General features: G+C 36.5%; 1 protein-coding gene across 48 annotated transcripts in view; it reads left to right on the top strand.

Moving 5' to 3' along the window:
* Window positions 1-16486, top strand: part of Map4k4 (mitogen-activated protein kinase kinase kinase kinase 4) — a 182120-nt gene that overhangs the window by 130914 nt on the left and 34720 nt on the right. For 23 of the 48 annotated variants that reach the window (XM_071601917.1, XM_027951810.2, XM_071601924.1 and 20 more), the window contains 3 exons: window positions 10214-10375; window positions 14735-14821; window positions 15383-15604. In XM_071601917.1, coding sequence (XP_071458018.1) covers window positions 10214-10375; window positions 14735-14821; window positions 15383-15604 — 471 coding nt within the window. The remainder of the gene's footprint in view (window positions 1-10213; window positions 10376-14734; window positions 14822-15382; window positions 15605-16486) is intronic. The other 25 variants (XM_071601921.1, XM_071601931.1, XM_071601920.1 and 22 more) reach the window with 2 other exon arrangements.

Below are 16486 nucleotides of genomic sequence, written 5' to 3'. Positions count from 1 at the left end.
ACATGAGATTAGTATGTCCTGTTAGGTAGAAGGACCTTTTGTATCGCCTGATCACTCATTAATATTCTTAACAGTGGTGTGTAATTACCTCCAGATTTTCATTTTTAATTCATGGAAACATATCATTCCTCTGTATTTTACTAGGTTAAAAGGATCTTTTGATTTTCTGTTTTGACTTCCTTTTGCTGTGTATTTCACAATCACAAATTTCCTTTTCATGATCATTTGTTTCTGTTTAATTCAAACATCTTATTGTTTTACCTTTATCTTTCTTCTTCAGAAAAAGAACAAAACCAGTAAAGTCATGAAGTGATGTTTTCCAGTAGAGTTCAATTTAAGTAACACATGTTGTTATTCAAGTTTTCTAGCAGTATATTTTGGCAGAGGGTCTTGTTTTATTTTGTGTGTTTGTAGTCTACATTCTGAAAACTGATTATAATTTGCCCCCTGATGAGAAACCAGCACCCCTCTTAACTATGGAGCTTGGAAATATTCAGCCAGGTCTTTTATCGAAAAACATAGGCCATACCTTCCTTTATATCAGCTTAGTGTTTATGTGATTCTTTTTGTAATTTATTTGCAAATCCCTTGTAAAATTTTGTTAAGGCTTTTCTCAGTATTCTCCAAACACAACAAATTCTGGATGGGTTTGGAAGTTTGTTCAAGTTGTACCTTGACCATTTGTACTTAGTATATTAGAAAAGCTACTTGAGATTCGGAACTGTGGCTATCTGTTTATAGATCTTTCTTTATGTGGTATTCTCCACTGTCCTTTGTAATCCTGGTTAGATTCTCCTTAAGCAGATCATACAGGTAACTTTGTTGGTGTTTAACTTGAAATGTGAAGGATCAGATCAGTTAGAGCTGTTCGTAGCACAGGCCTCAGAAATAACTTTATGTAGTCAATCAGTAGTGAGAGGATTTTCCATTATTCAGCCCTTGTGTGAGGTAGTCAGTTAAGGTTATGGTTCAAGGTGATAAACTGAAGTTTTAAGGTCATTTAGTTAGAGTTGTCTTCTAAAACAAGAGTTTTGTACTTTGCATGTTTCAGTTTGCCCTTTAACTTTAGAATCTCAATAAAAGTTCAAACTTAGTGTCATCTCTTTGTATCTCTTAATCAGGAATGGTGGAGATGGGCACTGAAAAGGGAAACATGGACATGAGTGGAATCCGCTTGTTTGGATTTTTGGTGATCTGGGTCCTAGAAGACTAACAGGAATATTTGAGTCATAAATGGTTTGGGGCCCTTTATTGACATTAGTGGTTCAGCTAAAACTCTTTGGAGAATAGATTCCTTATTTCATGAACCAAGTAGCTAAAGGTAGTCGATCTTACTCATAAGATAAATGACAACTAAAACTGAAAGGAGGCTGGGGATGTAGCATGCACAAGGCCCTGGGTTCAATCCCCAGAACCATAACTACCACCAAAAACAAACAAAGTTAAGTCAGAAATTGAGGCTAAGGAGAAACATAATGCAGATGTTCCTTTCCTTGCACTTGCCACAAAACCAGGCCCACTAGATCTGGGGGCTTCTCCTGCACCAACACACTCTTCTGCCCTCATAGCTTCCTGCATCTTTCAGAAGTATTTGTGATTAGCTGCCTGCTAATCAGGGCTGTTTGAGACCTGCTGTTGCTGGTGTCTGCTTCTTCCTCCTTGGTTCCCTTGTTTGTTAACTGTGTTTCTTTTGAAAGACCTTGCAAATATTTTGGAGTCTGTTTTCCAGAAAATGAAATTTTTGTTTTCAGTTTTCCTTGATGGTTTTGGATGGTCCTACAAGGAAAAGTGGAGAATGCTGAGCTCACACAGACAAGTTCATTCTGGAAGTCCCACCAACTGTTCCTTTCTGTTCCTCAATAGCCTCCATGTATTTGATGATGATCCCTGTGTCTCTCTCCTTTGGACCCACTCATAAATGTTTTATTTACTCTGGATATATCATCTAGATTAAAAATTCCCGCCAAATAATGATCTCCCTGCATGCAAAAGTTTTAACATTACTAATACTACTTTTTGTATTTAGAGCATTATCATGCAAAGGCAGAGAACTTTGTCAGTGGCTAATTTTTTAAAAAATAAATATTTATTTTTTAGGTGTAGGTGGACACAACACAATGCCTTTTCATTATGTGGTGCTGAGGATCAAACCCGGGTCCCGCCCATATGAGGCGAGCGCTCTACCACTGAGCCACAATCCCAGCCCCTAATTTTTTTTTTTAGGTAAAAATTGTTTGTATGCTAGCCTTTCTCCCAATCTAATAGTTACTCATTTGTTTTTCAGGAGAAATGAAATCTATTTCATTGTTATCCCATATTTTTTTGTGTGTCTTTTTTCATTGAGTCAGATTTGGTACCCATCACCTATTCCTCCTTACATACATGCTGGTTAGCCTGTTTTCCTCATTGTTTATCTTAAGTTTAATAAAAAATATTGAAATGGTGTCCTAGAGAAAGCCTGATCCGCAAGCTAAGATAAGCTTACATTAGTTTTACTTGGGGTATGATTTTGAACCTGTTATGTGTATAACTAAAAATCATGTCTGCTGGTTTGTATGTCTTTATTTTGATCTGATGGAGACAGATTATTAAAAGAAAAAGAAAAGTTTCTAGAGATGATTTGTTTTTAGTAAGCCTTGTGCCCTCATAATAGTATATTCTTTAAAAAATTTTAATCAAACTGTACAAAAATTATGTTAATCTAAATTTGTATTTGATGTTTCTAGATCTTATCCTTTAGAAAAAATTTCCAGCTGGGGATATAGCAAAGTTGGTAGAGTGCTTGCCCCACATGCACAAGGCCCTGGGTTCAATCCCCAGCACCTCAGAAATAAATAAATAAATAAATCCCCAAATTTTCAATCCCATTTCAGTCACATTCTCGTGAGATGAAGACCATATATACTCTGAAGACTTAAAATATTTGCCATTGAGGTCAAGCGAGGAACTTCACTTATTGATCTGTGGATCACTTTTTCTACTATTTGTGTATCTTTTCTATTTTAGAAGACTGCTAATATGATACTTAAATCCTCCTGCCTCACATCCTTTCTGTGGGTATTATAAGATAATCTCCTGCCTTTATGATCTTTCCTTGCAAAGTGTATAGCACTGGAATCTCAGGTGTCACTGTGATTTTAGAGAATCTGCTTCCCTGAAGTGAAGGGTAAAGGAAGTATGTGCACTTCTAAGGTTATAGTTTGGTGAAAGTGAGAGAAATTAAAAACAAAGGCAAGAAGGAGAAAAAAATATTTTCTTTGTGAAATGGGTTTACTATCAGTTATAAGTTTTAGCACTAGCAAAACCATGTTTTTCCGTAAAAATTAAGAAACTATACCTTGTATTTGTTTTATGTTTCTTGACTCTGAAACCTTAGAAGGAAGGCTTTGAACTTCTTTACCTCAAGGACTTTCCAGCAGTGATTCATGAATTTTAAAGAAAGAGAAAACATTTCTTCATTTTACATTGCCTACAGAAAAGGCCTTTGTTTTACAAATCATTAGAATCTAACACCAGGAGTACTGTGTTGGCACAGTGCTACTTTTTCACAGTTCCAACTTTAATATATGCAGTAATTCTAGTGACCAAGCAGCCAGTGACCCTATGGCTAATGCCTTGATTTATGTCAAGTCAGTGACTCAGTAGTTGTTTTTGCAAATTCTTGTTTTTAAGAACATCTTTAAAAGTTCTTAAAAGTTCTCTTGGCACCTAGCCTAGTGGTTGGTTAAATTTTTCAGAGTTAGTTTAATTCAGCAAATATTATTTGTTGTCTCAAGATGGAGAAGAGTTGTCTTTGGGGAGAAGAGAAGCAAGTAGTTTCTCCACCATGGCTTCATCAGAACTTGTATATTAAGAAAAAAAAAAAATCAAGCATTTTTAGTATATGTGTGCAGTGATGTGACCTCAAACCTTTAGAAATAGCTGAATCTGAAGAATGGCTTGGTCTATTGAAGTTTACTAGTTTCCATTAAAGCAAGTAAATCCAGGGGAGTATATTTAAATGGGCCTTATTTTCAGTGTGACTTAGAAAAAGTTTTCAGAATTATGAGATGAAAGCATTGCTTTAAATACCAAACTAGAAAGGGAACTTGAATAATTAAAGCATTGCAGGAAAAGTACATATTTACTTAGGCATGCTTGGGAAAATTTAAGTAATAAGGAAATCTTTTTATAATTTAAGAGACTTGGAAATCACTTTATAGCATCATTCAGTTTTTCAATTTGTTTGATTTTTGTTTAAAAGAAAAAAATGATTTAAGAACATAATGACATCAGTTTGCAAAATCTTCAAAGGATTATAACATGTTTATTATTTTTAGTAGGATAACCTGAAAAGATGTATTCATTAGATTCCCTAGGGTTTTGTTATTTGAAATGACAGGCATATGGTTAATTCCCTAAGGATTGATGTTGATGGTGTATGTTTCATTTTTGGCTGTTTCGAGCTTGTAATGCAGGAAGCCAGGTTTTTGTGATAATTATTCAGATAAATTTAATGTAGGTTTTCTTACTTTAATGGTTCCTGACTGTGCCTGTATCCTGATGTGCCCCTCTCCCCCTGCAATGGAGAGTTTGTTCTCATTAGAGTGGCTTTGTGATTGATAGTTTGAATTTTTGCTCCTGTTCCAATCTACACTTTGAAAAATCAGAGCATAATGTGGGAAGAGGAGTAAGTAACCATAATGTGCTTTGCCCATTGGCCTTGTCAGCAGGTTGGTCTCCTAGCCAGGATTTGCTGAGTAGGCTAATCTTGGGAAATAGGACACTTTCCACGTTGCCTTATGAATTTTTCTAATGTATGTAACTTACTTACCATAAGACTTAGAGGAGAGGGCCTGCTTCTAATTCATCTTCGTGTACCCATGGGACTTAATTAGTAAGTATTTTTTCAAATAGGTAAGTCAATCATTCATAGTCCTGTGTGTATCTCTAGAAAGGGTCCATTCAGATTTATTCCTGTTTGAAAGTGGACCCTTGGACTTCAAAGCTCGAATTTGAGTCCCAAAGCCACTCAGAATACTTCAAAGGACTTTGTATGATACCCTGAGACATAGAGTGTGTTGCTGAAGCATGAGGCATTATGCAGAGCAACAGTTAATGTTCAGGCCTTTGTGCACTTACTTGGTGACCTTGAAAAGATTGCTTTAGTAGTCGATTGGATTTCTTGAATCTTTTATTACTCTAACTACCAAGTATTGGGTAAAATCACAGCAGTCTTTGTTTTGGATGTCATATGCTTGGTGTGAGGGTGAGATTTAATTAGGAAAAATAAAAGTAATGCACAGGCTGAGGGAGTAGCTCCTTGTTAGAGTATAGGCTAGCATGTGTGAGGCCCTATAACTGATCTCCCCACAAAATAATGCATTCTTCTTGTGAAGATGATTTACAACAGGGGGAAAAATTGAAAAAAAATGATTCCTGCTTTCAAGCAATTTACTAAGGCCTTAAGATTTCACATGAAATTAAGAAGGAAAGGCCTTTTGGAAACTTTTGGTTGCTAATTGAGATTTTTTTAGATAGATTGTCCCTTTTTTTTTGAGATGTTGTTTGCTTCCTTTTTTTTAATGTCTTTTGAGTAAATAATAAATTTTAATTATTTTAGTTAACTGAATAAATATTTAGTTATATTGACTTTGAAAAACAATGGAACAGAAACTTTCATAGAGAAGTCCCTCTGAAATGACTGAAAAAGTAAAAAACAGCATAAACAACAGGGATTTTTTTAAAAAGCAGAAAAGAGACCTAATTGTGGAAATTAATGCATGGAAGAATGCTGATTCTTAGTACAAATCTTGGAAGAGTCAGAAGTGGGAAGCAGTAGGTGGGCTGAAAGCAGGATTTTTAAAAAATTTGTTTTAATTAGTTATATAGGACAGCAGAATGTATTTTGATTCATTGTACACAAATGGAGGAAAGCAGGATTTTTTTGAAGGTGGGGGAAATATAGAGAGAGGACAGCTAAGACTTCCCAGCCTGTGCAGCCAGGCCACTGTGCTCGTACCTCAGCAGGGCCACATGTATTCTCCCTGGGAAAGTGAGCAAAAGAAACTCAGAACATGGAGAAATCAGGCACAGCTGAGCATGCAAAGGGATGTACAGCAAAAAAGGCATTTAGTGAAAATCTCCTGATCAATGTGATTGCAAATGTGCTCACCTCACTCAGTCCCCAGGGTGCTGACAGTCACACTTATTACAAATGCCACCTATTTCAACCACATCCTTTCTTCAACTCCAGAAGAATATTGGGATGATTCCCAGAATATTGTGAAGATTCTTCTCTGGACCTTACTGGCCATTTGCAAGGAAATGAGGCTTCCATGAAATGATCATAGTTGCCAAATGTGGTCCACCTATTAACCCTTATGGTTTGCATTTTAGTGACTTTGGCATACTCACATTTTAGTAAGTATATAGCCAAGATTACAAACATTAAGAAAAGTCTTTAACATGAAAAATTTCAAAAAAAATACAAAAAGGAACTTAAAATAGGATGCACCTAATGCATATGCACATGCATTTATACAAAATCTTATCCTTAGAGAAAAGATTATTCATGAAACAGGATTATTTATGAAAAGAATTCTTCATTTAAAACTTAACTCAGAAAGGAGGGAGATACATTTGATTAATATAATTGATAATACAGAAGGTCCAACTTCTGTTTAATAGACATCCTAGAATTGAATATGATGGGAGAATGTACAGAAAGTAATTAAAACAAAGTTTCTAGAACTCAGTTTCTGGATTGAAAGATTCATCAGTTACATAGCACATGAGTGAAGAAAAGGACCATGTAAAGGAACATAGTCACTTGAAATTCTAGAAACTGAGGACGAAAAGAGGGTTCTAAAAGCTACATTTGGGAAGCAGTCAGTAGAGTAGGAAAGGGAAACTGGAATGGTCTTAGATTATTCAGGACGAGAAACTAAAAGATAACATTCTAACTCTGAGATTCTGAGGAGAAATTATTTCCTTAGCCAAAATTGTCAGTATATCATGAGAGGAAAGAAAGATTTTGAGACAGTTTTCACAGCCTTTACCTCTTCTGCACTCTTTCCCACGAGGCTGTTGGAGGATGTGTTCCAGCAAAATAAGAAAATCATAAGGGTTCTAGGTAACAGAGGATCCTATCCAGGAGAGTGTAAAATGATTCCCAGGAAGTTGATGGTCAGAAATATAGTTACTGAAGAAAAGTGAATAGTTTAGTGTATAGAGTGTATAGAGTCTTAATCTCTAAGATAAAAAATGACTAATTCTTCAACAATATTGAAAGGAGTTTTTTTAAAAAATGCAAGGCACTCAGTAATTTTATTATAGATCCAGTGAAAATCAAATAAAAAACAACATAAAAAAGAGGCAGTTAGTAGTAACTTCTGGAAAAAAATAAAAGGAAAGTTAGTCATACATGTCTTAGTCATGCATGTAGTTTTTACTTATCCAGAAATTGTCATACTGGATTGGAAATATGGACTGGATGGGGTAGTACAGTAGATGGTGTCTAAGGTAGAAAGTTATTTAAAAATAGCTCCATATGTGAGTTATTTACAAAGAAGGATGTGCTGGCAAGTGATAATTGTCAAGTTATATTGGTATATTGTGTACATGTACAAATGTGTAACAAATCCCATCATTAAGCACAACTATCATGCACCAATAAAAAAATGTGGAAAGAGGAAAAATAAAGGAAGATAGAAATAATGGGGGCAAATTTGAAAGCTTTAAAAATACTTATCCTTTTAGAGTAAGGATTGGGAGTTAGGGAAATAGGACAGCTTTTTTTGTTTGTTTGTTTTTGTTTTGTTTTGGTGTTGGGGATTGAACCAGGGACTTGTGCATGCAAGGCAAACACTCTACCAACTGAGCTATATCCCCAGCCTGGACAGCTTGTTTTTGACATAAGCTATATAGTCTGTCTCCTTTTGATATTTTAAAGTTTCTACTTAATATTTTTATTAAAAAATTTAGATGACAAATATGTTGGAAAAAATCCTTTGTGTTACTTTTTAAGAGCATTCTAAAGAACATTTTTTAAAAATTCTTTTTAGTTACATATGACAGTGTCTTTTGGCAGATTATACATACATAAAATGAACTTATTCTATTTAGGATCCCACTCTTGTGGTTTTACATGATGTGGAGTTACTCTGTTCTTATATTCAAATACAAGGGTAGGAAAGTTATGACTGTTTAATTCTACTATCTTTCCTATTCCCCGAAAACTCCCTTTCCTATGTTTTTCTTCGTCTAATCCAGTGGATTTCTATTATTCCCCTCCCCAACTTCCTTTGTTTTGAGTTAGAATTCACAATCAGAGAGAACATTTGGCCTTTGGTTTTTTAGCATTGGCTTATTTCACTTAGCAAGCAGGATATTCTCCAGTTCCATCCATTTACCAGCAAATACCATATTTCATTCTTCTTTATGGCTGAGTAGTATTCCATTATCTCTATATATCACATTTTCTTTATCCATTCATCTGTTCAAGGACACCTAGGTTGTTTCCATAGCTTGGCTATTGTGAATTGAGCTGCTGAAAACATTGATGTGATTGTGTCACTGTACTATGCTGATTTTAAGTCTTTTGGTTATAGACCAGAAAGTGGGATAACTGGGTCAAATGGTGGTTCCAAACAGCATTTAGTTAGAGGAAATAGTCAAGATTTCCTTTCATGCAGGTTGCCCTTCCCTTGGTGCACTTGGGAATAATCAAGAAAGTGGATTCTATACATTTTTTTTTTTTTTTTAATAGTGGGGGAACTTACTGTCCAGTGAAAGAATGAATGCTTTTACTTAAAGAGTCAAAGCACATTTGACCAGAGGGCATGTGTGAAGGACAGTAGGTGTCAGTAATTCAGACAGGGGTAGAAGGGGGAGAGGTAAGCATAGATGAAGAACTGAATTTTTCATCTTATTTCACTCAAAATTGAGTTTCACTTTAAAATGTCCAAATGTAGCTGGTGGCTATAACATTGAGCAGCACAGCTCTAGAGGCTACATAGCCAGCACATTTCTGAGACACACCAAACTGACACTATCGCCACAAACTTGATTTGGGAGACCGAGCGTAACTATAAATGTTTGAGGTAAAGTTGGGGGGATATTAGACGAAAAGGTGAAAAAAATCAGTTCTTCCTCTGTGCTGCTTATATTTCAGGGGCTCAGTGGCACTCAGTATTGATGACTAGGGCCATTAGTGACTATAGTATTGATCATTTCAGAAACAGAACATTCTCATTATCTCCAGGGAGTTCTGTTGGACAGTGCTGGCCAAGGGCCTGTCATTTTTCATATTCATGGGACAATTTGGTCAGTGTTAGACTCCATATTGAGCACCACACTCTCACTTCCCTATGTGAGAGAAACTGTTAGTTTAGGAGCTAGTGGCTGGCTCTAATGTTCTGTACTATAGGATTATATGGAGCAGTGATAAAGTGATTTTGGTGACTTGGTGCACCGTGTGCACCTGCTGACAGATGCAGGGTGGTATGTGGTCAAGGGCATCAGCTTTAGAGGCAAAATAGCTTTTACACCTGGTGGCTTGCTGCTGGTGACATTGGGCAAGTTATTTAACTTTCTAAACTGTTTTCTCATCTGTAGAGATGCAATAGAGATACTTACGGTTGTTATGAGAAGGATATTAGGTGAAGTAAATGAAATTTAAAAAGTCAAATACTGAGCACAGTGCCAGGTACTTAGTAGTAAGAAGGAGCTCAGTGGTTGCATTTTAAAATTCATAGTAATGATGATGGTGCCTGTTACTCTTGCTAATGTCATTTCTTCCTTTTCTGATACATGCTTCTTTTCTTCTCTTTTATTCCTTGGTGCCCTTCAATTGTCCTGTATCCTCCTTTATTCCTTTCCCTTATGTATTTTTCTTCTGACTTAATGGCCTCGAAGAACTGTTAATGACAGAGTAACCCCAAAATAAAGAATTTGTAGTTTTGTAATTGCTATGGTACAGTGAGCAGTGGGGATAATTGTTATTAAAACAAAATCAAAACCCTCAAAGTATTCACAGAAACATAGAATCTTTGATGAGTATTTATGCAAAGGCTGTTAGATACAGGGCTAAGGGGTTAAGTGTGGAAATAATTGCCCAGTAGAATTGGGATCTTTGAACTTCACTACATTGTCAGTAACTGACTGGTTAGCAAACTATTCTGGAAGACACAGCTGAAAGATCCCTGGTAATCACACATTTTTACTTATGCAGCAACAAAGGAGAGAGCGAGAAGCTAGAAGGCAGCAAGAACGTGAGCAGCGAAGGAGAGAACAAGAAGAAAAGAGGCGTCTAGAGGAATTGGAGAGAAGGCGTAAAGAGGAGGAGGAGAGGAGGCGTGCGGAAGAAGAGAAGAGGAGAGCGGAAAGAGAACAGGTGAGTCCAAGAGTGCTGCAGCCATTAATTTGTGAAGATTGTTACTTTGTAAAGCTGGGGGTTTGAGGTAAAATGTCCTCACATGTGTATGCTTATGCACATATACTATACACACACACTCAGAACGTCGGACATCTGAAAATGCTGAAGCACACGGAAGCATGCTAATAAGTTGAGTCTCTTGTCTAAAAAAAAAAAAAAGAAAAATCTTCTAGGGTATTACATCTTAGAAAATCCTTGAATCAGCTCAGTGGTCTCCAAAAAAATTCAGACTAAGTGAATATTTCATGTATCTGCTTATAAGTTGATATATACATAAAAAGCATTAAAAAAGTAACAACTTTGCATGGTTCAATTATAGGATTTTATTAATAGCATGGATAGCTGTATTTAGAAATTTTGTTTTGTGAACCACTTTTGTAAACAAAAATTGACTATGCCCAGCTTCCTTGCTTTTCTAATGTTTAAATTAATTGTTCTTTGTTTTGAACTTTGAATAAAGAAAATTATATGATGGGGACCGATTTAAATAATATTTGAAATTCACATTTAAAATACTTATAAACCATAGTGATAACTTCCAACTATGTCTAACGTACTGTCCTTGGTACTAATAATGTGCCTCTGGTTTTTTTTGGAGACTTGATCACTAATGTTTTCATAGGAATTTCAGTGCTACTCTTTTATGTATTACCGTATTGGCATTATTGATCATTTAACTATAGCGTTATATATGTGTCTGTGTGTGTTTTATTAACATTCTGGCCATGTATTTACCTGTGGGCTGCAAAGAGGAGGAAATACCAGCTTTTAAGAAATTACCTAGGAGCCCGGCATGGTGGCCCATGCCTAGAATCCCAGCAACTCAGGAGGCTGAGGCAGTAGGATCATGAGTTTGAAGCCCGCCTCAGGAAAAACAAGGCCCTAAGCAACTCAGTGAGACCCTGTCTCTAAATAAAGTACAAAATAGGTCTGTGGATGTGGCTCAGTGGTTGAGTGCTCCTTAGTTCAATCCCCAGTAACCCCCCCCCCCCCCCAAAAAAAAAAATAGCCTTCTTAGAGGAAAAAAAAATGAGGTGATCTCATTTTAATATGAAAATGATGTTATTGAAGGTTAAAAAATCAAATTAAAAAAAAGTTGAATTGGAAAATTAGATAACTAATAAGCCTAGTGATAATGAAGCATAGAGAAATATGGCAGTCAATAGGAAATAGAAGTAATGCCCATTGCATAGATATCTTTGGAGATCATGTAATTCCAGTTAGGTGGTAAGTCAACAAAATCCAAATATGAACCCTATAGCTGTGTGACCTGACTTTGCTCTCAGTTCTTTATGCTCTGTGTTTCCATCAATTACTTTCTGTTCCAGTTTACATATATATATATATATGGTTGTTGATAGACCTTTATTTTATTTATATGCAGTGCTGAAAGTCAAACCTAGTGCCTCACACATACTAGACAAGTGCTGTATCACTGAGCTACAACTCCAGCCCTATGTTTCAGTTTTTTAAGCGATCTGTATCCTCATTTCCTTATCTATAAAATGGAGCAATGATAGTGTGCCTATGAGAATTACATTAATTAATATTTTGAATAAAATTAAAACATTGCTATTAACTAAACATTTTGGTATTCAAATTGGAGCATTCATATTCATAAAATTTTATGTTCAATCTATAATATTAATAATTACTGTTAATTTAAGAAAAATACACTTAAGATATTTTAATTAAAATTAAGTTAAACTGCAGCATATCGATATAGATAGTGTTTTGATTATTGAAAAGTCAATAATTAACATCCTTATTTGATATTAATCCTTTTAAAAATCAGTTATTAAAATTATCACTTATGTGTATTGTACTTTGGACAAGAAGGTAATCAAAGACTAGTGTATCTTATTCTTTGAATGTATATGGTAGGGAATATTTTGAGAATCTGAAGACTCAAATTATTGGGACAAAATTTAGAGTGTGACTTTTAGAGTGCTACATGATATCCTAGTGTCCTACTCTATGGAAATAATTTCTAAAATAAGAAGTTTTTAACTAGTCTTTTGGGGAAAAATCCTATAATAGGTCATTTGAGAAATAAATCATCTTAAGGAAATATATTCACAATTTAGAATTCACTTGGTCAAATCTAGTATATCCTTCAATAAATACTTATCAGTTCCTAATACTGAATATCTACCTCATTATTCATTTTGTTTGATATATTAAATATGAAGACATTAAGAACCAACTTTAGCTGGGCATGGTGTTGCACACCTATAATCCCAGCGGCTCTGGAGACTGAGGCAAGAGGATAGGGAATTCAAAGACAGCCTCAGTAAATTATTGAGGCCCTAAGTAACTCAGTGAGACCCTATCTCTAAGTAAAATACAAAAAAGGGCTGGGGATGTGGGTTACTGGCTGAGTGCCCCTGAGTTCTGGGTTCAATCCCCGGTACACCCACCCCTTCTTCCCCCCCGCCAAAAAAATTACCTAGGGATAGTTCTCATAATTTGATAGTGACAGGAGAGTATGATGTTTACTGCATCATTAATTAGTAGTCATTAGATTTTGTAAATAGCAAGTATTCTGCAGTTCTTTTGAAAAAATTCTAAAACCAGCTTTGCTCTGCTTTTCTTGTTCTGTTGTAAAATAGGTTTTCCATGTTAACAGTGCTATAGGACACATTTCATTCCTAAGTGTGTCTATCTGTATACATTTGTTGTATTCTATATGTTCATTGTACATCAGGAGGACCTTTGTGGTTTGGATAAGATGTGATTTTTCTGTTTGTCCCTGTGGTTTAAAGACAGAAAACAAATAAGTATAATAACTTGATCTTTCAAGCTAGAATTTAATTCTGTTTTGTTCAAAAGAAGGAATGAGTTGGGAGACAGGTCCCTTTTCTCATTTAGATTGGGTAAGCCTGCATGACCATCGCAAAGGCAATTATTGGCATAGTGTGATCATGTAGGGTCAGGCATAAATGAAAGGGAATGATGCTCAAATCAGAACCAGGTACCTTTGCCAGTGACTTTATGGATAAGCACACACCCCCCCCCCCACACACACACACCCATTGGCTTTTTTTGCCTCTATGGATATTTACATATGTCATGATTTCTGTATTATCTTTGATTTTCTTAGCCAGAATTGTTGGTTAATTTAAACCTCCTTTCAGCCTATACCTATGACTATTTTTATTTTAAGGTATGTGCCATGAAAGAAGGAGATGGTCAGCTGTACACACTACAGAAATGTAACCGAGGTCCTGGTGTTGATCTCCAGCATCACAAAACAAAAACAAACATAACCTGAATTTTAGAATAAATTTCTCCGTATGTCCCTTAGTCTGTTCCCCTTCCAGGGTAGGCAGCCTTTTTCACTGTCAAAAAGGAAGGAAACTTCTTTTACTTAAAATGTCATTTGCTCTTCAGTGTTATTTCATAACTGTCTCCTATTTGAACCTTACACAAACATGAGAGTTGGGAGAAATCTTTGATGTTCATTTTTCAAGTGAAGTGACTGAAAAAAAAAAAAAGGAAGGTTGAGAGTGTATAGTAAGTCATAGAGCTGATCCCTCCTGGAAGAGGGATCAAGGCTTCGTGATCTCTTTTCCTAATAATAATATAATATGATATGATATGCACGCAACATTAAGATGCAGTCTTTCCCTCTTTACGTGATGTATTTTGGGTTCGTTTACCTGTTAGTTATTCTCTTCTTATAAAAGCCATCTTCATCCCTCACACACTCATACACACACACACACACACACACACACTTCTGCATGCATCATTTTGAAGAGCTTAGGCCTGTTTATTTGCAGAGAGTTGTCCAAGTCTGATGTTCCCAGACCATGGCTTTCAGAATAGAGTCTCCAGGTACCTTCTCTGAATTATCAGAGAAAGCATAAGTCATGTTTCTTTTATGTTAAACAGTTTTTGGTTTTAGGTTTCAAAAATTGACGAGCCATTCTTGTATTAAATCATAATTAATAAGCAGACTTTTATTAATTAGAACCTTCTGATTTTCCTAGTTTTAGTTTTTCTGGAGTCTATCATCTGTAAGAGGATGGCATCCTCTAAAGTTCTTCATTGTATATGATAGTGGTGTCCTAACAGAAACGCCTCAGTGACCTTCGTATATATCATTGGAATGTATAAAAGTCTTGGGATCTTACTGGTCAATTTGAAAATCTTGAGAAAATCCTTAGCAATAGAGTGTTTTTAGATTAGGTATTTATCACTGAGTGAATTATCACAAAGATGATTGGAGTGACAGTTCTTGGTGCTCCATGCAGGTTGATCTAATACTTTTCTTTTGGATAAATTGATTGCTGGGTAATTTCTGTGTGACAGGAGTATATCAGGCGACAGCTAGAAGAGGAGCAGCGGCACTTGGAAATCCTTCAGCAGCAGCTGCTCCAGGAGCAGGCCATGTTACTGGTAACGCCCCACCTCTGTCCTGTTCCCTAGCACTAGGACGTGTTTGTCCCTTCCCCAAGTTGTCAAGCTGTGGTGATTGCCAGATCTTTTTGGTTTTGCCTTGGGCAGCCAGGCTCAAATGGAGACATCCTTTATGGTCAGACTGCTTGGGTACAGTGCAAGGTGGCTTTTATTTATTCATTTACTTCCCATTAGTAAGTCACTGTTAGGTAGTAACTGTTCTTGTTTAGTAGCTACACAAGGTGTTGAACAGGACTTGACATTCAGCGAACATGCAGCTTATGCTGTAGGATTTATACCTAGTATACACACTACTGAAATCAACATTAAATTGAATTCTCTCATGCTCTCCAATGATGTTATACTTAACAAGAGCCATCATATTTCTCCACAGGTAATATTCTGTTTAAGATCCCAGCCATTTTGCTGTGTTATAAAACAAGAGGGAGGCCAGGGGATTGTCTTGGTGGGGGGGGGGGGGGGGAAGTCAAGCACAAATCCAGAGAAGAGGCGAGCTCTCCAGTGTCCCATAGATTTAGTGTTATCCTCTCCCTCTCCAAGGAGTGCCGATGGCGGGAGATGGAGGAGCACCGGCAGGCAGAGAGGCTCCAGAGGCAGTTGCAACAAGAACAAGCATATCTCCTGTCTCTACAGCATGACCACAGGAGGCCGCATCCGCAGCTCCCGCAGCAGCAGCCGCTGGCACAACAGGAAAGGAGCAAACCCAGCTACCACACCCCAGAGCCCAAGTCCCACTATGAGCCTGCTGACAGAACTCGTGAGGTATCTTCCTTCTTGCTTGCTTAGACATTGGTCCTGCTCTGGAAAGTAATCTACTGACTGTTCGGAGTAGTACAGTGTTAATGGTGGAATAAGTCTTCTTAAGATCAGCTGATAGTCCACCTTTATTTTCTAGCTGCTAGAGGATGTAAATGTCCAAGCTCTCCTATCTGGTTTGTGCTTTTTCTATAAAGGACCAGGGTACCTTAGTTAACAGATCTTAAGAATTGAAAGCTAAACTAAGTGAAGATTGATTTTATGCAGAATCATTCTCTAAAATGTAAACAAGAGAAATGGTAGTCTTGGTTTACTGTTTCTCCACAACTAATACCAGGAGGAAGAGTGCCTTTAGGCCTGTATGTTACTGAATCAACTGATACTTCTGGGCTAAACCGAACCTCGCATTGGATGCAGCAAAGTACACCCTGTTCTGGGTTGTTGGGCAGGTGGGACTGGTTTGTTTCCACAAGTTGAGTTCCTTCCTGCCTGTAGGTGGCATCCTTCCGCTGTTGTCTGTTCTCAGAAGTAGCAGTTCTAACAAGTGTTGTGCTTGGTCTGAAAGTGTTACGCTCTTTATTTTTTGAGGAATGAAATGGCTCTGTCTGAAATGCCTTTATTTTCTGAGGAATGAAATATGTTTTGGATTCCTGATGATAGTCTTTAATCTGTTGGGTTAGTTGGTTTTGACAGATTTTTTCCCTCTAGCTTATCATTATGTATAATCCTAAAGCCCTGGGCACAGAGATCTTAGAGGCTGCAGTGCTTAATTTTTATTTTCATAAGTACTTTTCCTAAGTCAAATCCCAGCCCTGCTCTATCTGCCTTTTTTTTTTTTTTTGCCATCTTTTTTTTTTTTTTTTTTTGCGTTTCTCTTTTCATATAGCT

This window comes from Marmota flaviventris, chromosome 14 (assembly GCF_047511675.1).
Source record: "Marmota flaviventris isolate mMarFla1 chromosome 14, mMarFla1.hap1, whole genome shotgun sequence".
Classification (NCBI taxonomy): Eukaryota; Metazoa; Chordata; class Mammalia; order Rodentia; family Sciuridae; genus Marmota; species Marmota flaviventris.
Note: the sequence above shows the minus strand (reverse complement) of the source record. Positions and strands in the feature narration are given on the sequence as shown.